Source organism: Leiobunum rupestre, chromosome 3 (assembly GCF_980474605.1).
Source record: "Leiobunum rupestre chromosome 3, qqLeiRupe1.1.hap1, whole genome shotgun sequence".
NCBI lineage: Eukaryota > Metazoa > Arthropoda > Arachnida > Opiliones > Sclerosomatidae > Leiobunum > Leiobunum rupestre.
In genome coordinates this window covers 38,050,586-38,076,323 of record NC_143386.1, presented here as the reverse complement: position 1 = coordinate 38,076,323, position 25,738 = coordinate 38,050,586, and the positions used below count along the sequence as shown (strand labels likewise).

The following is a 25,738-nucleotide window of genomic DNA, read 5'->3' as shown; positions in this document are numbered from 1 at the left end:
CTGTCACAAAGCATCACAATAGGCGTAACACAGACGGAGGTAAAATAATCTCATTGACACCATTTTCAATTGGCCGTCATCGTGAACGGCATAATTTATACTGTGAAAAAGATATTGACGCAGCTTTTAATCAATTTTTTGGAAAAATTAATGAATTATACAAAAAATGTTTTCCTATTATTAATGTCTATCAAAAAGATTCGCACTGTTGGATGAATGGAGAGTTCAAAAAATCTATTAAACTTAAAAGTAAATATTATAAAAAATATAAGAAAAATCCATCACTAGAAAATGAAATACAATATAAAACTCACAGAAATAAGTTAAACAATGATTTAAAAAATGTTAGAATAAAATATTTTAGGAAAAAAATATCAGATGCAAATAATCCTAAGGTACTGTGGAAGGAAATTAATAAACTATTAAACAGAACTAAAACTACTAAGATAAATACCATCATTTCACCGGATTGCTTCAACAACTTCTTTAGTGCTCCCAAAAATTCTAATTTAACAGCTAATTGTTCTTACGCTAGTAAATACGTCAAAAGGAATACAAATTCTATGTTTCTACTAGGTTTAAATGAAACTGAATTACTTTGTATTATCCAAAATTTAAATAGTGATTCTGCCCCAGGGTTCGATAATATATCTCCTAAAATAATAATAAAAATTGCGAATACTATTTTAAAACCACTACTTTATCTAGTTAATTTGTCGAAAATATCCCTTTATTCTTAAAAATGCAATAATAATTCCGCTTCACAAAAAAGGAGATATAAACGAACCTACAAATTATAGGCCGATTTCGCTTTTATCTATCTTCGCTAAACTTTTTGAAAAAAGCTTTTTAATTCGGTTGGATAACTACGTAAAAGAATATAATCTAATATCTAATAAACAATTTGGATTCCGGGATACCTCTAGTGTAGACTTTGCGCTGGCCAAAGTGATTTTTATTGATCTTAGGAAAGCCTTTGATTACGTGGATCATAATCTTTTAATTTATAAATTAAATATAATGGGAATACGAGGTATAGCTCTTAGTTGGATTAAGACCTATTTAAGCAAAAGGACAACGCAAACCAGAATTAATAATGAAACCTCATCCCAAAGCCATGTAACTAGCGGTGTTCCACAGGGGTCAATATTGTCCCCAATACTGTTTAATCTGTTTATTAATGACCTAGTCTACTTAGACAAAGAAAATAACTTAACGTTTTACCCCGATGATACTTTACACTTAGAAACAAATTTAAATGTTATAGATTTATTTGAAAACGCTAATAACAAAATTATGCTCTTAAATAATTGGTTTAAAGCTAATTTACTAGAAATCAATAAAGAAAAAACAGTTTTTATGATTATTAAAACAAGAAATAAACAGGTTATAGATAATTCTTTTAATATAATAATCAGTGTTCAGCGATTTGGCATCTAGGTACAAGCTACAAGATACTAGATAAATAGATACTTGTACCTTAGGTAGAAGTATCTAGTGTATCTATTGCGTCGACAGTCAATAGATACTTTTATCTTGTACTATTATTAATATCTAAACGTACCTCATTCATTCATTCACGTATTAGATGTTACCTGAAATACCTATTAACTTCAAATATAGTACCTAGTTAAAGAAGGAGTTTTACCTAGAGATAAAATAATTATACCTAAAGGTAAAATATTTGTACCTAGATATGTGTACAATTTAGATACTTTTTCTAAATCAATAACTTTCAAAACAAAGCTGATACAGAACGTGAAGCCCAAGACGTTAATTTCAGGGTGTTTATAAACTGAATTTAACTCTAATTACAGGAATTGAAGGAAAGTATTTAGAAAATAAATGAAGATGAGTTTTTTTAAATATATTCGAAACAAATGACAAGATTATTCTTTATTGACCTTTTGCGTATTTAGTTCATTACAATATACATAGGTTAGGTAATAAGCAATTGAATACCATTAAGGTGACATATTTCTGTTATATTTTAACATTAACATTGTTTCAAACATAACATCGTCTAGTTTATTGCGCCTTGGAGTAAGAATTTGACCTCCAGAACTAAAAGCTCGTTCTACGGCGGCTGAAGATGGCAATATAGTGTTATACTTGAGGAACACTTCCTTGATTACCGGATATTGATGTAATATGGCTAGATCTCTTTTTCTGTGTTCTAAATAAGAAAGAACCTGCATGGTTATTATATTGCAAGTAGACTCATTGGAAGTCATTTCTTCGCTGTTGTTTAAGAAAGAAAAAAATGAGTCTACTTCATCTGACACAGCTGTCGTTTCTACTTTGTCCGTAGTAGCCCTGCAATCTCCCGATGTAGAGATCATCCCTGATAATTTAATCGCTTCTGACACCAACATATTTTTTACTTGTTCTAACTTATCTCCATGGTCACTTATAGACAACCATTGTAGTTTGAACTTCGGTAAAGATACGGTCGCTAAAATGTAAGGCTTACTCTGCGGGTTATCTAATGACATTATTTCTGAAAACCTGATATCTAAGCCTTCAATGACAGATTTTTGCAATGCCGAACATTTTCTTATATTGCTAAGAGTGGATAACGAAACTTTTTATCTGATACAAAGTCGGAAGGACTAATCCCAGGTAGCAATGTTCTTCCCCCTGGAGTATATCTAAGGCAATTGCAATCGGACGCATAACGGCTAGGTATTCCGTTAGAAATTCGAAGTCCGCCGCTTTTAACTGAGGTTCACTAAGAATGTTGGAAATAGCAGACATATGTTCTTTAGAGTTAAGAATTTCCGTCAGACAATCAAAAAACGAATTCCACCTAGTTGGGCAAGGAGTTGGTAGTCGCTTTGGAAGAAGTTCGTGGACATGATCGGATGATATTGTCGAGCGACTTATCTTATTCCAGATAGTGCAACATTTCGATATGGCCATATTGTACCTTTTCTTGTAGTTGACGTCATTTAACGCTTTCTCGGCATCCGTTGTCGCGACCAAATTTAAAGAGTGCGCGAAGCACTTGTAGTGTTTGGGTAGGCTGGAGTCTTGAATGCTATCCCATTCCAATGAAACATCTGGAAAGATCTGTACGTCTACTTTTTCTTGATAATGGTCATAAAGGAAACAAAGCTCGTCGTTGGGAATATCGTCAGGAACGCTGAAAACCCGAAACGCTTTTCCGAAATTCGACGCATTATCCGTCACGGTTCCTACTAATTTTGGAACACTCAACCCGAAGTTGGAGTAAACGACAAATAACATCGAAGCGATTTCGACGAAAGTGTGCTTGAATTTCATTCTTTGACAGGCGAGTAAAACGGAGACACGCTTCAAATTTGCAGGGTCTATGTAGTGTCCCGTAATTCCCATGAATGTTTTTTGGTTCGAGCTCCAAATATCAGCGGTTGTGCAAACGTAATTGACTTCAGAAAGTTGAACTCTCAAATCATATTCCATCGATTGTCGTTTCTCGGAGAGTCTTCCCTTGAAACAGGTACCATAAGGTAGTTCTATACCACCTGATAAAAGTTTAACCATTCGTCGGAATGAAGGCTTTTCCACTGTATATACTGGCCGCATTTCGGATATAATGTAATCCATCACGACCTCGTCCACCTACTGAAAACAGATTTCCGATATCAAAGACATGCCGTAATTGGGCTTATTTACAAATTACGTTACCCAAAAAACGACACTTTAGACATATTCACCCCTCCTCAAAGAGCTCCCTTCCTAAACTTCATTTATATTCAAACAACTAAACTTACTATTAGAAATTTATACTTTACTTTATTTTTAATTACGTTCGGACGTAAAATCAAGTAACATTGAACCTCTCTCCTAGTAACATTTAGTAACCCTAGCTGCTAGGGCTACTAAAATGTTACTAGGAGAGAGGTTCAAAGATGAGTTTGAAGTCACTTCTTTACGTCCCTTGACTCCAATCATTTGTGGCGGGAAATCGCGGATGAATACATTGGTTAAAACCAAGTATCCTGATCAGTGGCGTAACTAAGGACCAGCAGAGCCCGCAACCGCGGGGTCGGGCGGCGCATGACAAACTAGGGGCCCTTTCGTTTTAAGTAGGGGTCCATCGAAGAAGGCCAGGGGGGGTGAATCAGAACAATTGAAAACGCTGTGAGGTTCGAGGGGGGGGGGGTGCAAATCATGTTAACCTGGAAAGAAATGTTTTTATAAACGGCCCTTTGATATCCTGCGGGGGGGGGCAAAATTGGTCGTTACGCCACTGATCCTGATTTCAAATTCACTTCTCTTTATTTACTTCTGATATGACCAACTTCATAACATTTTACACACAACATTTAACTTGAAGCATTTATTGTCGTCGCAAGATGGGTACTAAACAAATATCGCGAGTACCTAAAGTCAGTAATTAGTTTTCTATATTTCGCACTTAAGCTCTATAAGGTGTTAACAATCTGCTATATTGTTATTCTGTCTTGGCTATTTAATTTAGAGAAATTCTAACAATAGTTTACCCACGGAAAAAATACAGTATATTAAACCATTATCTAGGCTATAAAAGCGAACCGTCTTTTTTGTTGATATTTACACGCGGTCTGCAGCTGCCAGAAAAATAGCACACAACATGACGACGCTTATAAAAGCGGGCTATGTACGTTAATTTTCTTTACTGAAATGTATTATAAAAATTAAACTTCCGTGTACTACACGTCTGAAAACAGTATAACAAACAAAATGGGAAAAAGCATTGGTGACGTCGCGCTGATATTAATATTGTAAATGCTACGTTAACCGATTAATTTGGCCTAACGGTATGTTAACGCGCTAGTTTCCCTCGAGAGCAGAACCGAACTGACGAGGGAACTGCTAAGAGAGATTGGTTGATTAAGCGCCATGGACAAACATATTATGGGCACTTACTGTCCTGAAATAAGGCGCAAAACCGCTTGTTGAGGCTAGGGCGCAGGGCGCAATCGCCCTGTCGTATTTAGATAAACCGAAGGGAAAATAAGTTGTCCTCAGGGTAGAGTCCAGCGCCGACACGCCGTCGCTGTTCTGAAAGCCGTTTTGACGCCAATGGACGCCGCCGGCCATTTACGGCAATGTATTTAGAATAGAGACGCAGCGCTGACGCCATATCGATACTTAAGCATTATCTTATCGACGCAGACTAATTACTTCGGCGTCGGGGTCACCTCAGGGTCACTAAACCTTATAAAATCCCCGAATGGTTACCAAGATTCTACATAAAAAAGGCTGAATGCTTACCTCATCTTTAGTAGGAGGATAGTTAAAAACACGCTTGGAACTTGCAGCTTTATCAGTAGAGTCTGCACCCCTCTTTTTAGCAGCTTTTTTTTCTTGGAGTTCTCCTATTACCATTGGGTGTTTTCTCTAGAATTATAAATTAACGCCTTGAGTCTGACTTTGAGAGAACTTCGGGCATGTGCGGCGCGTGTAATAAAGCTGCAATTACAACTTACTCTAACATGCTTGAGCAGGTTACCAGTAGACGTTCTATTCGTTTTCAAAACCTTATCACCAGGGCACTTCAAACATCGTACACTTATCGACGTACTAGTCTCTGCTACCGGAAGAATAAACTCTCCGTCCAGGAGATACGGCACTGATTTCGTCTCGCTTTCCGTTGTTACAACGATTTTATTATTATCTCCAGCATTAGCTGTCGCCTCTTCAACATAACTGTCGTCGTCAGACATTATAGATCAAACTGCAGCAGCCGAGCTGCGAACGAAAACTATACTTGAAATCAATTCAACGCGATTACGCAGTAAAGTTTTAAAAATAAACTTTGTACCTTTAAAATATCTATATAATATTTTACAAAACGAACCGAGTAAAAAAAAAGATATAGGCAAAAGACTTTCGCAGAGTCAGTTACAAAAAAGAAAGTTAGATACTACATTAAAATAATCTAGAAAAAAATAGTTTACAGCGGGAATAGTTACCGTTACATTTGAAATTTTACTCGGTTTTTTTTTTAATATATAATTTTTTTTTAATCAGGTAGTACTCGTTTTTAAAAAATGGATCTATTATCTAAAAATAAATACCTAAAAACGTATCTAGATACATCGGTATTTAGATATTTGTACCTATCGCTTAACACTGATAATAATAGATGGTATAAACTTAAAAAGGGTTACAGAAGTCAAATACCTTGGTTTGTGGATCGATAAGTACCTTACTTGGAACTCGCATGTAAACTCTGTTGTTAAAAAAATATGTTATAGTACATATTTATTACGACGATACCGCGAAATGTTAAACTTTAAAATAATGCGACAATTGTAGTTCTCTTTTATATATTCCCATATATCTTATTGTATTTTTATTTGGGGAAATACTTCAATGTACAATATCAATAGACTACTCATAATTCAAAAAAGAGCAATTCGAATTATGGATAACGCCCCCTATCTTGCTCATACTGAACCTTTGTATAAAAAAATTAATTTACTTAAAGTTGATCAAATATTTTACTACAGCATGTTGCTATTTATATACAAGTCTTTAGTAAATCCGTTACTAAATATATTTCAATATCAGCCCCAACCTAAATATAATGTACGTATGCAAAATAATTTATATGTAAGTCCATCACGCATTCAACTAAAATTTCATTCTATCTTTAACAACGGTGTAAGAAAATTTAACTCTCTTGAATTGTGTAAACTACCAAATTTAGGTACATATAAAAAAATTGTTCGAGAATCAATCTCAAAATAATATCAGTTCCAACCTAAATATAATGCACGTATGCAAAAAACCTTTATATGTAAGCTCATCCGGCACTCAACTAAAATTTAATTATATTTTTCACAATGGTGTAAGAAAAAAAAGGTGAAAATATCTTCAAACTTAGGTACATATTAAAAATTGTTCGAGAAAATAATATATTTGTAAATACAAAAAAAGAAGTAAACAAAATTTCTGTGCTGGGGTTTAAAAGTCATACCATGACTTAGCCCTTCACTCTTGTTGTAACTAATCAAATTATGCAAATAAAAAACTATTATTATTATTATTATTATTATTATTATTATTATAATGATGGATTGTGGGCTAACCGAACATCATTTAATAAACAAGTATTTAATTAAATATCATATATAAAACAAAGTGTTACGCTATAATTTAGTATTTTTAATTTTATACTGGAAATTTGAATATTTAGACATTAGGGACTCATTTTAATTTAGCTTGCGGGGAAGCAACTAACGAAGTTTGGATGTCCCAAAGCTATTTCTTATTTAGATATATAGGTATACACTCTTTTTAGAAACGTTTACTGGACGCCGCCATTATCGTACAGGCAACCAACGAGCCAGCTCTCTACCGCCGAATTTCATCCCCCCAAAACCGGTTTTTTCATCACCCTCCCCGTAGACTGTAAGGTAATGGTGGTTGATTGGGAAGGCGCTATTAAGAGTCTATAAGTAATATATGTGCAAGATTTTCGGTTAAACCTAGATATTTATGCAATTGAAATTTTTTTAATATTCGGATACGTGCGATGTCAAATTTTTGACTCAAACTTGGATATCCATGCAATATCATTTTTTGCAAAACAGCTCCAAAAAACACATACACAGCCTTAAAACTGACCAACGATACTCTTTCTTGAACTAACTTGTTTGTATCAACTTTATTCCATAAAGTCTTAGTCATTTTTTACAGTGTTGCAGGAAAATTAAAAACAAATAACAAAAGTATATTATTGACTTTTTAATTATTAATTAATTCCGCTCGCTGATCCTTCGTACCAAACTTGGGAAGGAAAATAAAATTTTATTTAATGGCGTTCTGACCACTTCCAAGCCAAAATAATTTCTAAAAGGCGAAGATGATTCTGGTCATAAGAAAATAATAGATAAAGAAAGTTAGATTGTATTAAATGATTGACCATTAAACCAATTTCTCGTGAATAAAAAAACAATCATGCCCGTTGTCTCGCTAGATGGCACAAGTTATTAAAAACTCCTTTCGAATGCTGCAAATGGCAACGGAATAGGCGTATCAATGGCCATTTTGAACTGACCGCCACCCTGAATAGTTAGAACTCGAGAAACTACAACACATAATTTTTGATCACCCCAAGTTATAAAAACTAACATCGTTTTTAGTTGGTAATAGATGCCCTACTTGCCCCCATCTGGTTCAAGAGTACCACCATTTTGAATTGGCCGACATCTTGAAGAGATAGAACTCGATATACTGCTACACTAACAAGGTGATTTTCACCGATTTTGTTGAAACTAGGTTTGTAGACAGTTGGGTAACATGAAATTTCCTCAAGGGAAAAGTTGCAATAGTCTTCCGTTTTGCCATAGCAAACGAAAATGTTTTTGGCAACTTGAAACGGAAATATTACAAAAATGAAAAAAAATTCACAAAATCTTGGTCAAACAATGGTCAATATAATCAAAATTTTGAAAAATTTACCTATTTTGTGTAAAAAAGACGAATTTGGGGTAAATGCTTTTATTTTTAAGGAAATTTTAGGAAAATTTCCGAATAGATAGTACGTGATAGTATTCTACACCAAGTAGCCTCATAAAAATATCGGTGCTGAAAATGGATAACAGAAACGCTATTTCCCCAAATTTCCTCACGGACTCCTACAACCGCGACCTGATTGCCTGCCTCCGCCATATTCTTCCCTTTTCTACCCTAACAAGAGATAGTGAACACTCCCAGGTAATTCCAAAGTACGCAGAACGAAAATCGTAAGTTTTACCCGTTTTATAACTTTGTTTTGCATCCTAAGGTAAAAATATCGCCACATCCCGAAGACAGCGAAATTGGATACAGTAAACCATCTTTGAAACGTGTAATTGGTATCCGTTTTTTTTCAACAGTCTCTTGCTGATAATCTAGTTCCTATTTTTGCAAAGTTATTTAAAGTATAAACGCTCATTTGTAACAAAAATTTCGAATAGTTAAAAGGTCACATGCAGGTTTTTATTTGGCTTGGAAAAACTCAATATTTTCCCTAAATTTCTGTAAATCATACTTACCTGGCGTTGATCTGAAAAGAGGCGGGCTTGGATGATGTTGTACCATTGCACATTTGTGATAGCATGGTATTTAACACTCTAGTCTAAGAATCTACAAAAGAATAAAATGCTTTATCATGTCAATCGCGTTTAAAAAAGGAAAATATGTTGCATCCTTCTATTGCGCAGGGTGTCGTGACGTTTTCGACTAAGTGAAAATAAAGTTAACATTAATTCGTACTGCTATTGGAATTCAATGACTTGCACGTAGTCAATAGCGTTTACCCACTTACTACCGGAGAAATCGCTTCGGTACGATAACGTTAATGGGACTATTAAAGCGGTCGGCATTTAACGTTAATAAACATCTGAATACCGTTATTATTTGATCAATAGATGGCCTTAGTGCTCTATCGGGTTTTAAAGAATTTATCAATAAATAAAATTACAGACCTTGCCCTCCAGCTTGAGCGGTAAAATCATCGTGTTAATTTATATAGATAATTAAGCCGTTTTCTGATTAATCGTTAGTCCTGAGTTCTAAAATAGTTTAAAACAGGGTTCCCATGATCTCTTTAATGCAGAAGCCGATGTTATTACAAATTACAAGCCCTTTCAAGCTCTTACTTGGTATCAGTGTCAGTCAAAAAATTCCACCTAACTCTAATCTAATAATATTTCACACAGATCACTTTATTTCTCGGATTATATTTCAGTCGGAAACCGAAAAATCCTCGCCTTTGGAAGTGGTCGAACCCAACCGTCTCTATTATCTTTGGTGAAAATCAGCTTTTAAAAAAAGCTTTTTTTGCTCTCTTAACGGAGGTCATGGCTGACTTGATATGGATTATAATTAAAGCCGTAGATTGTACAGACTGATCACGGTAACGAGTTTCTATGCAAAGAAGTTCAAGGTGAATTAAAACGTAGAGGAATCAAGTTTTTCGCAACGCACTCCGAAGTAAAATCTAGTATTATAGAACGATTCAATCGAACATTTAAGTATCGTATGTATCGATATTTTACGTAGAAAGATACGCACAAATATATCGACATTTTACCAGATTTATTGGAAGTTTATAATAACAACTACCACAAATCTATTAAATGCAAACCCTTTGAAGTGTAGAATGAAAATTCGAAACAATTGTGGGAGAGCTAATACGGGAAAGTCAATTTTTCACCCCCAGTCTCGTTCTCATTTGAAATAAGCCGCGTTCACACTGGACACTTTGGAAACGTTTTAAAGCGGTTTTGAAATATCAAATTGTAAAATTTTGGTGTCGATTGTATTTATCGTATGCCTTTTATTACAGTTGACTCCGAAAATGTTGAATTTGATCTTTCGAAACCGTTTCAAAACGTTTCCAAAGTGCATAGTGTGAACGTGGCTATAGGTAACTTGGTTTGTATGAGCAAGATTAAAACCACGTTCGAAAAGGGTTACAAAGCCAATTATACCGAGGAAATATTCAAAGTAGTGGATCGCTTATCGAGAGACCCTCCGGTATATAAGCTGGAGGATCTAAAGACTGAAATCATTTCGGGTTTGTTCTACAATTAGGAAATACAGAAAATCGGGAAAGACCTCGACAACTATTTGTTTAAAATAGATAAAGTTTTGAGAAAAAGAACTAAACCCGACGTAACGAAAGAGCTTTTTGTACTTTGGCGTGGTCACAGTTCAGATTTTGACTCTAGAGTGCAAGAAATTGTAGTACTATGAGTTTCTATATAACGTTACCCTCGGACTCATCTATAGGTTATTTCAGGAACAACACTATAAGCAAGTTCAGGACGTATTTACCGGAACCAATAAAACTTAAGGGAGCGTACGAAGTTGGACTTGCTGAAATAAGTTATCCTAGAACGTGGAATAACGTTAATGAAGAATGTTTAGTTCGAATTTGGAATACTGTAGAAGATTATATAGACTCCTTGGAAGAACCTATACCCAAGAAGACTAAAACACAGTCTATCAACGCCGAAAATTTTGTGAAGAGAGGTCTCGAAGATGAAATGCGTGATATAAGCATACTTATACCTCCCGGATATTACGGCTCTACCGAAGAATTACTATGTCACTCGAAGATGACGGGCAAAGAATTAACTCGAGGGTCGAGTTTTATTACAACAAACCTAATCGGCGGGTGGTTGTCGAAATGAAAGGAATGAAGCAAGTTTACATACCGCATGAAATCGCCATTATATCAGGTTTAACCATAATTCCAGGCAAAGATGTAACTCCATTTAGATTGATAACTTCACGGTTTATTATTTCCAATAAAAATAAACATTTTTCGTCCCCCTTACAAAATACACGCTGGTAATCTTTCACAGCCATTGTAATACATTCTTTTAGTCTGTCTTATGAGACGAATCCAAAATCCGAACTTAACCCATGGTTAAACTCTTCTAACCAGGTGTTCTGCCGTTGTATGCTACGGGTCAGTTCGTTTTGAGAGTATGAGGGAAGGAAATACCACGAAGCGACGCGTGGAGCCGTCTCGACCGACGTGGCCGCTAACTCTTTTACAACTTTCTCTCCATTACGTCCATTCTGAAATTCAAAGTCAATAACAATATATTTTTCAGTCCTATAAAAATATATTTTAGTATGTTCACTCGGCTAAGTTTTGAAAAAAATAAATGTTAATATACTTGCTGGTTCCATCTTTGAATGTGTTTGAATGTTTTTCCGATTCTGATTTCTCGACTATTTATACTATTACATTGCACAATAAATTGCCTCCTTGTAACCTCTTTGCGGTGATTCACGCAGCCTCCTTGTATACTCTTCGCCATTTAGATATGACTGGCGAAATTAACGGCTCGAAATTTAAATTTATTAGCATATTAAAATACTGTTTATTTTCTATATCGTAGTTAACTCTATCCTCGTAAGGAATACTAAATACCGTTGTACTGTAGAATCGTACGCGCTTCATTTCAATCAAGTTTCCCCTCTCCTTTTCTTCAGGTGTTCAAAAGCGGGGTGTGTCACCCAAAAAGGAGATGGAGAAATACGCTACTCTACAGCCGTAGACTTACAATGGCCAAAGCGTCTCCCATTATCGCAGCACCACGAAGCCTCCCAGCCTCTCACAGCCTTTACCTGACTCACAGTCCCTCTAAGTCTTTAACGGCTCCCAGCCTCTCAGCCTCACAGCCTCCCAACCTCCCAACCTCTTTGCAGCCTACCGAACTTTCACCTTTTATTTGGGCTTGAACCGGTACTTTCCTACTACTCATGCCTTCAAGGTCATCTCGAGAACCGTTTGGGCTTACGGATTTGGTTCCAATTAGAAAGTTGTTAATCGCCATAATATTAGTTCAAATAACTTTGATTTGACCAGATTTGACCAATCAGAAGTCAATAAATTGAAGGTTGATGAATTTAAACTGATATCTGTAAGGTTGGTTGTCTTGACAACAAGGAAGTAAAATTAATGACTACCGTCTAATATTGAACGACACTTATAACTCCGCAATCACTCCATCATGAAAGATTTAATATGTTTTTCGCGGTCAGTATTTATCATTTCCACAATTTAAGTAACACAGGCGGCAGGACCCCACTGCTAGATATTATACGCCGCATCTATTGCAATTGGCAAAATGGGTTGGAGTCAATAAAACCAGAGTGCAATGGTGCAACCTCATTCAAGCCTGCCTCCTGTTAAATCAAGGTCGCAGCGACGCCACGTCAGTATGATCTCTGTAGTTTGAGGGATATTATTAATTGTTTGTAAGCAAACCAAAAAGCGGTATGTGACCATTTAATTATTCGAAATTTGTGATACAAATGTGCTGTAAAATATAAAAATTTTAGAAGTAGAGGTCGGTAATGGTTAATCATTATCCAGGTTTAAATTGATTTTTTCGGGGAAAAAATTTAAACAAAGAAATTTACCGGTTAATATTTCGGAAAATTATTAAAAAACATTTGAGCTTTTTATCGAAAAAAACGTCGTTTTTCCGATTAATTTTACAAATTTATCAAAAAATTTATCGGATAATACAGAAATATAAATTACTTGATCAAAACGTTTTACGAATAATTTTGAGAGCTTTATCTATTGAATAAAAGTTAACCATCCCCGACCTCTAGCCTCAAGCCAGCTGAGAAATAATGAATTTTTTTAAACTGGACCTTTGGCCAGTAGAGCCTACATGTAGGTAGTTTAATTAAAAAACTGGCCGCTGGCCACTTACCATTTTTAACCTTCAAAATCAGGCTTTTATAATTTATGGTCAAATTATCTATTCTTGACTATATGCGCTAGGGCATAGGCTTAGTAGGTTAGTGCTTGGCAAGCACACATCATAGACGCAAAGACCAAACAATTTTAGGGATTAATATAGTATTTTTTAATGAGCTAAAATCTTGAAGGGAAAAACTTGTAATTAATTAAGTGGTCACCAGGTTCACTAACATCCCGATCAATTAATTTTTAAATGGGCCCAGCTAATATTTAAACTTATTTAAACCTTATTTCTCACACTGGTTTCAAGATTTTAAGTTATAGGATAAATCTCCTCCTGTTATGTAGCGCCACCTTGGATTAATAATAGTAGTTCCTACCTGGATATATCATTCTAGCGTTCCGCGTGCATTTCCTAAGTGCTTGTTACGGGTTCTGCTTTGTAGAAGGCTACGTGTTACGGGAGTTTCGGAAATTCTCCGTTGACTTCGCCGAAGCGGTGCTGCTGTCGCAAAAGTCATTTGCTTTTCAGATTTTTTCCAAGTGATACATTCAGGTAGAAACTACTATTATTAATCCAAGGCGCCACCATTCAGCTGCACTAAGAAACCATTTTTGTTATAAAATTTATAACTTCTTGATTTTTATGCAAATAAATTTATTAACAAACTGGTTTTCATAATAAGAACATTTTATCACATGAAAAATTAGTTTCTTTTGAAATTTTATTTCGCTTAATTTGAATAAAATTTTTTTAATGCAAGTTTGGTTTAGATGCAAAGGGAATTTTAATTTTCGAGTTGCAAAGGGCTGTTTAAGTTTAGAGTTTGAACAATTCACAATATAACACAAATAATCAAACACATCCGAGAGTTTCGGTTGTTTTTTTCTAGGAGCTAAATCATTGAGTTTTGAGTTTTAAAAAAGTGGCAGCTTGTTTTGAAAACTTTTAAAAATCAGGAATATACAGAAGAACATAAAATAAACCTTTTTGAAAAAATGCGTCAAAAACATTTCCATAAATTAAAGAAAACCTAAAATGAACTTAAAATTCTTAAGAATAATAATATTATGATATTACAGGACAGTTCTCATAATTTTAAACTTTAAGTTGAAACTTATATCAATTGCAAGTAAGCAACGACAGCAATATTTCCATCTAAAAAATTAATTTTTTGAGTAAATATTTGGTAGATAAATGTGATAGAGTACCCAGGGGGCCTAGAGAAGGAAAACTGACTACAAACCTAAATAATTATGATTATTTCGCTTACCTATTTTACAAAAGCATTTGTGACAAAGCTATAGAACGTATTAATACATGTAGCTACAGCAAAGGCTTAGGTGGTGCCTTGGATATTAGCCTAGCTGATTATTATTATTATTATATTATTAAATTTACCAGTCACGGGTACGTTTATGATTTTAGTCTTATTTTCGAAACGCGGAGACGCGATTTGAAAATTTTCGCAAATTTTATTCATGCGCGTATTTTTACAGCGGATAAACGGTTTTATTCGCCAAGTGAGAACTAGACTAAACACGTGGTACGCGACCGAAAGGAATTTGTATGGTAGAAGGCTAGCGAACGTTTTTCAGGAGGCTATAACTGTTAACTCATAAATTAAAATATATCTAAAACTAAAGGTTGATGAATATCAATCAAATTAATCACATTAAATTATTATTTTAACTAATTTAATTAGATTGTTTTAATGAATTTTAATTTTTAAATATAGATGTCACTTAAATGACATCTGTCGCACCAACTACGTAAAAGTGTCTACTTATGTGGGTGGAAAATTGTCGTTGACGCTTACCCAAATAACATATCCTCTATCTTATTTAGCCACTCGCATTCAGTAAGAAACTAATTCCTGAGTCGGTAGAAACGTCAATAGATTGAGTCGACTATTCGACTATCTGCAAATCAGTTGATAAACAAAATTTGAGGTACATTTATTGTACGTCGGCAGATAGTTGTTTAACCCGACATTTCGGATATCAACGTTAAGGTCGTTAATGACGACTTTAAAATGTTAATTCGAAACAAAAAAAAACGGGAAAGTCGGTTAAAACGTCCTCAAGATCAGTCGTACATTGCCAAGCGGTATGTCAGTTAATTTCACCGACCTAAGACCGATTCACTTGAGGTCGGTAGATGGTTGCTTAAGCCGACACTCATCTCGAATTATAAAATTAGGGTTGCGAATGCTGACTTCAAAATGGTTATCTTAATCAGCGTTAGTAAACAGCAGGCAAAAAAAACCCCTTTGAAACGAGACGGTCAGTAAAACATCCACAATTTGAATTTATTTTACTGCTTAGACTTTTTCTGTTAGGGGCATTTTTGATTAAGGATACGTAATAAAAATGTATGAGTCGTTAAAGTTAAAATTTTATAGTTGAAAATGAATAGCGATAAAATCACCGTCTTATAAACATTGTGCATTATGAATTTTGAAAACTTCGAATTAGACGTGGTCCATTATTCTCAAAATGTCAGAAGTGTCTCAACGATTATTCACTTGAGTTTATCGTAACTTGCCCTTAAAATATTTAACGAATTCACTCAGTGAAATTTATAATTTTGATGAAAGAACCAATCAAATCTAAAAGTACGTTACAAAGGCTTGGTAAGAATTTTGGGATAAGTAATATATTTATCGAACCCGTTTAATATGGTGCCTGTTAGGGCCAGAACAGAAGAAATGTACTGAAGTGGTTGAGGATTTATACCGAAGAACAGCACTTCCCACACCAACGAAAGAACGATAGCCATAGCTGTCATCATAGCTGACACCTTCCCAGCCTCGCCGAATTTACAGGCGTTGTACATCAAAATTGAAAACGAGGCGTTAAATAAACCACTAATTAGCAATATGACTGCAGGCAGACCGCACTGGGGGACAACGAAAGTGTCACTGGTTAAAAGGATGGTCACAGCCAACATAGAGAGGGAAGCACCTTGTACCACACACACAAAATTCGCGTTTAACGTAGACATTTTCTTCCACGAAATAAACATTAGCGATACCACGAGACAATATCCAATTGAGAATGCTATTCCTGTGTAAAACTGGGACGCGTTTCCGTTGGCGGACAGAGAATCCCCACTTAAACTCGTCAACACAACGCTGACAACGGTAACGAGCAACGCTATCAATTTTAGCCCAGTGATATTTTCCGAAAATATGATTCTACTCAAAACCAACGCTACGAACGGTCCAAAGCTGGTAATAATGAAAACTACGCTCGATGAAACTAACTTCAATGCCTGGTTGTATAAGAGTGCCATTGATAAGCTGATTACGCAATGCAAAATCAAGTACAAGTAAATTTTTCTGTCCTTCGTTTCCGTTTGTCTTTTTTTGCTGAATCGGGAGAGACGAATCCATTGTGGTAAATTGAAACAAAATGTTGCTCCTTGACTAAGTAGAATCACTTGAGCGGGTGGAAGCCAAGGGTACAGTCGAAACTGAAGCGCGGCTAAAGTACAAAGTGTAGCGCTCGCTAAAACGCAAACTAAAGAGATCAAACTCGGATGAACTAGACCTACTTTTCCTTTTTTTCGTGAAATTATTACCGATTCGTCAACTTGATCTAATTTGATGTTTTCTTCGTGGCTTTCCATCGTAGTTCATAAAATAACTAAAATTTGCCTTCGATGAAATCGATATTTGCTCTGCTTATCTCCATTTCGTAAAGCTATCAAAATGCTTTGAAGCGGTTGTTATTGAAACATACTCTGGAAAAGCAAAGCTGTTGCAACGTTTTGAAAACACGGCGGTACAGGCTCCAAGGGTACGGCTCCCATGCGATATTTACGCGGTATAGTGTACAGGTCCTAGCTTCAGGATGATGAAGGCACATTTTGTAATAATATTCGCCACAATAGCAACAGGAATTCTTAATTTGATTTAAACGTTGGCGAAACATTTTAATTTAGAAAGCTAGACATTATACTGAAGTATTTATGCTGCTATATGTAATTTGGGATAAACTTTAAGTTTAGATATCTTATTTTTAAAATGCGAATTACAAGTTTTTACGATTTTCGCAGTCACGAGAAATACGTCAATCTCCGTTAACGGAAAAATAAAATAGATCATTCGATGGTGGATCAACACTTTTACGTCTTGGCCGCTAGAAGCGCTGTTATTTGACTTTTAGGGTACAAAGTCTGCAGGAGCATAAATTATTCAATATCCATAACGTTAGGATGGCCAACTTCAGAGTATCGGTATAATTATTTATAGGTAAATGCATAGAGTTGCACGATACAAGCGACCATTCAACGGTCACGTCAAAATTTAATTAAACTGAACGATTACTAAAAGTATAATAGTGCCGGTAGAAGAGACACTTCCTTATTTCTATGTGTCCACAATTTTCGAATTAAAATTGATCTCCTAACCAGCCTATTAATAGTTCTACCAAGTTTTCAAACACACCGAAGTTTTACAAAACAATGCTCCCCAATACGATGAACAAACCGAGTTGCTTCGTGTGAATGGAAGTTAACATTCCAAACAACGGGTAACTATCACGCCAAAGCTAGTGTTTGTCAAGTTTTGAAGAATGGATTGACAATTAGCTCAAAATACTTAAATATATAGTTATTTAGGTAACACTAGTCGCCAACAAAATTGCTTCGAGGGAATGGAGAAAACATTTCAACAACGTGTTGGCAACGTTATCTCATTGGTTCGTCAAGTTTTAAAGAACAATCAGTTTCTATGACCGATGATCAGCTCAAAATAATTAAATATAACCATTTTGATTTCACAAAAATAAATGATAATATGATATGATAATATGATATGACTAGGGTAAGAAGAGTGACTCCATGTCATCGTTTTCTGCTTATTATATGTGAGGAGTGGCTCAAGTCGGGTAAAAAATGTTTTCCCTAATGATTTTTAGCAGACAAATTCTGAATAAGCAGACGATTTTATCAGTTACATTGCCTTACTCTCGCTTTTGGGGAGGATTGCAACGCTATTACTCCGGAACAAGTAAATAGTTTATAGGACAGAGTAAATTTCATTCGCGGAACATTTTTTTCATCTTAGCTAACTTGTTAAAATGTTCCCGAATATTCGTCATAGCACTGCCAACTACTATAACGCCCTTCTGCGATCGCGGTTGGCCGTGGTCAAAACTTAGGGGCTGCTTCACTAAGCGTAGGTTAAAAACGTGTTCTCGTCAGAGACTTAACATCACTATCACAATAAAAATACTAATGTCCGAGCCGTCGTTATTTTAGGTTGAACAATTTTTTTTCTCTATTAAAATAGTATAAATATTTAAAAAATTAACTAACCACCAATTTTAAGCATGAGTTCTCTAAAACCTAAACTTTTAAAGGATGATAAAATTGGCGAAGAATTAGAAGTCCATTATTGCCTTATCTACTTATTCGGCAATTTTATCATCCTTTACAATGCAGTCCATAGGTGGTTCCTTTTAACTAAACTTTTAAAGATTTTTTTAATGAAGCTGGAATAACGGTAAACTTCAAAGCAATTTTATAACCACGTGACTATTTTGAAAGGTTTCTACCGTTTGATGGCGCTCAAATATTTCCCCGAAAGAAATTTTACCCAGTATACCTAGCCTATTGCTTTCGATAACATTCCACCTATTTAGTACCATAATGTTCAACTAATTTGTAAGGAGTCATCACTACGACTGGGAATTGGTACCTCAATCACCACTTCAATTACATTATTAAGGGTAGAGACACTCGTATTAGTTAACGAGGAGACTACCCGAGGTGATAATCACCGATTTGGTTGAAACTAGGTGGGTATGTAGACCTTATGGTAACATGAAATTTCACTGAGGGAAAAATTACAATGAGCATTAGTTTTGCCATGGCAACCGAAAATGTTTTTGACAACACAGTATGTATATTTTCCCATTGAAAATAACATGGGCACGCTCTACTCACTTTCAACCACAACCTCATCGTCCACCTTTTCGGGCCCATACTCTAAATTACAGCCCGTATTTACCTCCACTTGATCACCCTGGTTTTTGGTAATTTAATCACCATTCCACCACTAACCCCAGGCATCCGCATCCCCGCGCTTTCCGCACCCAATTACCTGGCGCTGTCTCCCGTCCAACCAATTTTACGACACCTCCTGTTTCTGCACGTTTCTACGCCCCTATGTGTATAAACTGTGGCCACACTCCTCTTGGATCTCGCCCTTGTCTTGCACGCTTCTCGACATGCTTGAAGTGTCACCGAACGGGTCATTGGGGCATTGTGTCCCGGTCAGCCCATGAACTCTTGGAATCAGAACTCGTACAAGATCCTCCTCCTGAACAACTCTCATACTTTGTTCAATATGATGGGCCTTCTTATGAACCAGACTTTACTTCACAGTATTCACATTTTGACGATGAATATCATTGTTTATGCCTTACTCTGGATCCTTTTATTAAGCACCCAATGAAGGATGATGAAATCTATGACTGTATATACTTAATTGATACTCCTACAATTTTTAAAATTGATACGGGCGCTCAGGTTAATATACTCCCGCTTCAGCTTTATAAAACACGTTCATCCCAACCTGTGTTACGTCCACCAGTTTTCAAAGTAAGAGCCTATTCTGGACATTCTGTTGTTATGGAGGGCGTTATCGACATTCCCTGGACTTCACGCACTGCTACATCTGTCTTCACATTTTACGTGACCACCGACAATCGGGTTCCAATTCTTGGAGCTTCTGCAGCCCTTCAGTTGGGAATTATACAACACACCCACCACCCGTTGGGTCCTCCTCCTCAATACACGCTTATGTTGCCCTACTAAAAACTATTTTTGCTGCAACCACTCATTCACCTAGTTCCGAGATGACTGTCACTCCGTCGCCTATCCCTCACTCGACTGAAAACATCGGTGCTGAAAATGGATAACAGAAGCGCTATTTCCCCAAATTTCCTCACGGACTCCTACAACAGCGACCTGATTGGCTGCCTCTGCCATATTCTTCCCTTTTCTACCCTAACAAGAGATAGGGAACACTCCCAGGTAATTCCAAAGTGCGCAGAACGAAAATCGCAAGTTTTACCCGTTTTATCACTTTGTATTGCATCTTAAGGTAAAATTATCGCCACATCCCGATGAGAACATCGAAATTGAATACAGTAAACCATCTTTGAAACGTGTAATTGGTATCCGTTTATTTTTTCAACAGTCTCTTGCTGAGAATCTAGTTCGTGTGTTTGCAAAGTTATTTAAAGTATAAACGCTCTTTTGTATTAAAAATTTCGAATATTTAAAGGGTCACATGTCGCTTTTTAGTTGGCCTTGAAAAACTCAATGTTTTCCCTTTATCTCTACAAACCATACTTACCTGGCGTCGTTGCGGCCTTGATCTGAATGGAGGCGGGCTTGGACGAGGTTGCACCATTGCACATAGGTGCGACTGACTTCAACCACTTTCACAAATTGTAATAGATGGGGCGTATAATTTCTGGTAGTGGGGTCCTGCGTACGCGCTCCACCCCATCCTTCGATGATCCAAAGATAAACCTAAACTAATCTACCTCTTGAAACACATTTGTGATAGAGTGGTATTTGACACTACGGTCTAAGAACCTTTTAAAGAATACAATAAGGTGGGGGTAATATGCATTATCAATTTATGATGTCAATCACGTGTAAAAAAGGAAGCATACAGGAAATATGTTGTGTCCTTCTATTGCGCAGGGTGTCGTGACGTTTTCGACTAAGTGAAAATAAAGTTAACATTAATTCGTACTGCTATTGGAATTGAATCGCTTCGGTACGATAACTTTAATGGGAATATTTAAGCGGTCGGCATTTAACATTAATAAACAACTGAATACGTTATTATTTGATCAATAGATGGCCTTAGTGCTCTATCGGGGTTTAAAGAAAATTATCAATAAAAAAATTACAGACCTTGCCCTCCAGCTTGAGCGGTAAAATCATCGTGTTAATTTATATAGAACATAAAGCCGTTTTCTGATTAATCGTTAGTCCTGAGTTCTAAAATATTTTAAAACAGGGTTCCCATGATCTCTTTAATGCAGAAGCCGATGTTATTACAAATGACAAGACCTTTAGAGCTCTTACTTCGGATCAGTGTCAGACACAAAATTCCATCTAACTCTAATCTAATAATATTTCACATAGATAACTTTATTTCGCGGATTATATTTCCGGCGGAAACCGAAATATCCCCGCCTTTGGAAGTGGTCTAAGCTAACCGTGACTTTAAGTAAAGGGTACGGGGTCTCTATTATCTTTGGTGAAAACCAGCCTTTAAGAAAAGAGAGATTTTTGCTCTCTTAACGGAGGTCATGGCTGACTTGATATGAGTAAGGATTATTATCAGTATTGTCATGAATCTATTTAAACCATGAATATTCAAATGGTATACGCTAGGTCACCTCCGGCGACGTGTGGGGCGGAGCCAATTTTTAGTGACGTAATCAAAGTAGAACTCGGCTATTCTTTATAAGCAGGTGAAGCGATAGTTCCTAAAATGGCGCGTTATGGAGCGGTGATGGCTATATTAATAATAATAATAATAATATTTATTCACCCTAAAATACCTTTTACAACAGGGAGGAACCATAATTGATTCGCGAGCACAATTCACAAAATGCATAAATACAATTTACATTAAGCATTGATTTAGATTTTATAACGAAAGTTCAATAAGCGAAAGATCCACATTCAAAGTTAAGGGATCCGTTGCTTTAATTTCGTCCATAGGAGTAAAATTTGCTTCGTTCCATTTATTTGCGTATAAGAAGGAGGTGACACGAAACCAAGTCACAAGAGCAAATCCATCGGAGCTATCCTCGTCGCGTTCCTCACTTCAGATAACTCCGCGCACTCGTACAGCACGTGTTGTAGGTCTTCGGATTTCGCGCCACACAGTCGGCATGTTGGGTCCCCTTTAAAAATTTGTGACAAACGAACAACGTTGGTAAAGAACCAGTTCACGCTTGAAACAAAAGATGGCTTCCATGGTCGTTGCCGTAAAACTTCTCCATCGAAGGGAGTTCTTTGTTGACATAAATCGCCAAACTCTGGTGTTTCGCTACCTCATCTTTCCAGTAGCCAGTTGCCGAGTCCCTTACTGAGCGGCGGACTACCGCGTTCCATTCACGAAGATTGGTGACTTTCTGTCTACGGTGACCTTGACCGTACTTTCTATCCAAAAAGGTCAATCGATTTATCCATTTCATCTTGTGGCCGGTCATTCGTAGGTATTGATAAACATTTTTGGCCAGACGGGTTTCGGACATAAACCTAAGTCGACCCAAATGCAGTAGTTTTCCCGCAGCTTCACGTTCTACAAAAAGGGACCAACCAAGTTCACCCTTGATCGCCGCGTGGGACGCGAGGAAGTTTCCACCCACAGCTGTTGTGTGTGTGAGAACTGTGTCTGATCTAGCTTACGGTTTACATCGGCAGAGTAACAAAGCACCTCGTTCGAATATGTCAGACCAGGAACTGCAACTGCTTTCCATATGGTACGTGTAACAGTGTAACGATTGTATGGGTGCACGACCTTGTGTTTTACAGCGCCCATCAATTTTCCCGCTTTACGGCAAACTTTGTCCTCTTGCCGTATCAAGTAATCGGACCTTGTAGAGAACGAAACGCCAAGATATTCAATCGAATGTGTTCGCACGATTTCCTCGTTCTGGATCCTGAACTTGACTTGAACGTCACCGGCAACTTCGCCTGAGGCCATTATCTTACATTTGGAGGCGCTAAACTGAAGTCCGTTATCAATCGCGAAGTTCCCACACACATTGAGGAGTTTCTGCAAGTCCGTGGGTCTCTCTGCCATATTAAAAATATCGTCCGCGAAGAAAAGACCGGCAATTCTAAAATCAATTTCCTTGTAGTACGCGTGCTTCAAATGGAATCCAGTGGCCGTTTCCTTTAACTTTTGCTCCAATGGCGCGAGAAAAAGAGCAAATAGTAGAGGAGATAAAGGACAACCTTGCTTTAGACCATTGTTACTTCGGATGTAGTCCGTAGCCGTATTCCTGAGGAAGTATTTGTAGTGAGTATTTTCATAAACGACCGCCAAGTGCTTTACAAAGCCTCGCCTTTTTGCAGTATATATCAATAATCTATTTCATTAAATAGATTAAGGTATTTATTTAATAGTATTATTAGAATAGAAGAGCATTTGTTATTTAAAGGGGAACGGCCAAGCTTTTCCAAATATGGCCTTATTTCCGTATCAAAAGATTAACAAGACGTTCAATATACTAACACGTACCTTTTTTGTCTTGAAAATATAGCTTTTGACCCAAAAAGTTCAAACGAAAAATAACGCCAAGTGTTTGGATTTTAATTTTCGCCGCCATCTTACGGGCTGCCGCCAGCGCCCCTAACCCCGTATGAGCGATTTGCGAACTATCCTAGCTTTTAAAATCGCGCAATTTAGGCTTAGGTCTCTTATAACTGGAACGCGCCGCGCGTGCAAAACATATTTTTCGCGTCTTCAGCAGCGCGCACTTTTACATTGTTTTTCTGTCTCACCCACTTCTCACCAGGTGTCGCGGCGGACGCGCGCTTTTCGATTTTAAACAAAATAACGCGAACCATTCGTCAGAAGACAGTTCGTGGTTTTTCGCATCTCGTGAACAGTTTTTAGCTAAAATGACATCATTTCCGAGTTCGTTCTTATTGGCTTAAAAAGTAAATCCCTCGTGAGCCGCGAAAATAGGTTCCGCCCCACGAGTATACTATGGCTAATGATGGAGTTGCATATTAATGGGTTAAATAGTTCCATGGTATTTTGTCTGTCCTGGCCAATCTTGTAACAGGGCAAGCAAATATACTTCATTCATGGTTCCCGCTTTCGCTACGCAATAGGAAGAGCACAGAAGGAGAGATGGTTGTTTACTGGAACCTACATCTCATTTTTTTTAACTGTATTAGAGATTAGGGTCGAGCGCGAACGCAAGACCCCGCTACCAAAAATTCCACGTCCCGCAAGTCGCATTTTGCAACGAGTGGTAAGAGTCAGTCCCGCCCACAGTGTAATGGTAGGACCATCTCCAAGCCTGTCTCCTACCTGATCGAGATCAAGGCTGCGCCAAGTAAGTATGTTGTAATCTGTTAGAGGGCAAATTTATCTTCGCCAAATCAAGCTCTAATCCCCTACGGTATTATTTAATATCTCTATATACAACGACAGAAGGTCAAATAATAACACGTAGATATTTCCTTACGTTTTTTGACCTATTGTAAAGATTAAGTTGAAATAATTTTGGGAAAAATTCGAAATTTAAATAGAAATCAGTCTAAAGAATAGTGCTTCGTTAAATTAAGCAAAATAATCTGTCGCGTCAGAAGAAATTATTTTGTACAGCTTCGTATTTATTTATTTATTTATAGAAAATGTATTTATTGGTGATTTTGCAAGGATTTAGCTGTCATACAAGATAAAAATGGGGGCTTCTTTCTTCGCGCAGTTGCGTCGCCAGTATTAATCAGGTCAAACATGTTCCATAGTAAAAATGTGTGCCACTGTTTAGTACAGTTAAAATTGCATCATATCCAAATTGATGTTACACTTATTGAGCAAAGATGCTCCAAGGTTTTCGATGTAGCCCCCTGTTTGACTGGAACCATGCATGTACATGGTAATTTTATCTTACGAATGTAAATGGTTGAGCGCGTACGCAGAATCCCGCTACTTTAAATTGATCAACTCTTCCTTCGTGCAATGGAAGTAATCTCAACCTAGCATGCCTCCTTACAGATCATTACTGCAGCGACGCAAGGCAAGTATGCTTCCTTCGGCCATCATTGCCATATTAAATTTTAACCACGCAAATCTTAATGAACCAGATTTAATTGAAATTTCTGAGTTATTATTTCTGGAAATTTCAGAAGATAGAATTTAAAGTAATATAGAATATCAAAGTACCATTTTAAAGAATGTGTTGAAAAAACATTTGCCAATTTCAATAATTATAACTCTAAAGCTTGATTTGCAGTAGCTGCGCGTAACATCGCGTTTGGACGTAAATGTTTCAAATGGAGGGGGAAATACCACACCTAGGCCCATAAATAATAAATCAATTGTTTTTAAGTATTTTAAGTTTGAGGCACTTATGTGTTTAGGTATGAAGTAAATTTAAAAATTGGTTATCACGAATTATTTCGAAAATCTGAATTTCTTATGAAATATAATTAGAAACTTATTATATCGCGCAGGGAATTGTTTGCTTCGATAATGAAAATTGGTAAACGTGATAGTTATTTTGTGTTCATTTGAACAAACATGGTTAGTATACCATACTAGTGGCCAGCTTGTGTGTTTAAATGCCGTTCAATCAATATGAAGCTTAATTAAACTCTAACTAGTCTTTAAACATCGTTTCCCTTCAAATATATCACATTTATTCCATTATTCTCGAAGTTAATAAAATTGGTCGAAGATTATCATTTACATCTTATATAACCACTTTAACCATATTTTAGATATTAAAATACTTTACTTTATATGAAAT

General features: G+C 36.5%; 2 protein-coding genes and 2 non-coding genes across 4 annotated transcripts; 1 reads left to right on the top strand and 3 right to left on the bottom strand.

Moving 5' to 3' along the window:
- Positions 1-2,565: 2,565 nt before the first annotated feature.
- On the bottom strand, positions 2,566-5,693 carry LOC149951680 (uncharacterized). The gene is made up of 3 exons (XM_090169645.1): positions 5,457-5,693; positions 5,242-5,367; positions 2,566-3,603 (listed from the first exon to the last, which is right to left on the bottom strand). The coding sequence occupies exons 1-3, from the start codon at positions 5,691-5,693 to the stop codon at positions 2,566-2,568; spliced, it is 1,401 nt and encodes a 466-aa protein (XP_090025771.1).
- Positions 5,694-20,563: 14,870 nt separating this feature from the next.
- LOC149951679 (U1 spliceosomal RNA) lies at positions 20,564-20,726 on the top strand. Its single transcript, XR_016480120.1, has one exon. It is a non-coding gene; the product is annotated as a U1 spliceosomal RNA (small nuclear RNA).
- Positions 20,727-22,192: 1,466 nt separating this feature from the next.
- LOC149951677 (uncharacterized) lies at positions 22,193-25,038 on the bottom strand. The gene is made up of 3 exons (XM_090169643.1): positions 24,983-25,038; positions 22,656-23,341; positions 22,193-22,548 (listed from the first exon to the last, which is right to left on the bottom strand). Exons 1-3 carry the CDS (start codon positions 25,036-25,038, stop codon positions 22,193-22,195), a joined length of 1,098 nt encoding a protein of 365 aa, XP_090025769.1.
- On the bottom strand, positions 24,163-24,327 carry LOC149951678 (U1 spliceosomal RNA). Its single transcript, XR_016480143.1, has one exon. It is a non-coding gene; the product is annotated as a U1 spliceosomal RNA (small nuclear RNA).
- Positions 25,039-25,738: the final 700 nt, after the last annotated feature.

Bases quoted from the DNA above. Each gene is read 5' to 3' on its own strand.
- LOC149951677 (XM_090169643.1), bottom strand. From the start codon at position 25,038: ATGGCAATGATGGCCGAAGGAAGCATACTTGCCTTGCGTCGCTGCAGT. The intron at 23,342-24,982 runs GTAAGGAGGCAT...TTAATGAAATAG, and splicing joins CGTCGCTGCAGTAATGATCT to ATTATTGATATATACTGCAA. The intron at 22,549-22,655 runs GTAAGCTAGATC...CCCTTTTTGTAG, and splicing joins TTACTCTGCCGATGTAAACC to AACGTGAAGCTGCGGGAAAA.
- LOC149951680 (XM_090169645.1), bottom strand. From the start codon at position 5,693: ATGTCTGACGACGACAGTTATGTTGAAGAGGCGACAGCTAATGCTGGA. The intron at 5,368-5,456 runs GTAAGTTGTAAT...TTATAATTCTAG, and splicing joins ACCTGCTCAAGCATGTTAGA to AGAAAACACCCAATGGTAAT. The intron at 3,604-5,241 runs GTAAGCATTCAG...TGTTTTCAGTAG, and splicing joins ATCCTCCTACTAAAGATGAG to GTGGACGAGGTCGTGATGGA.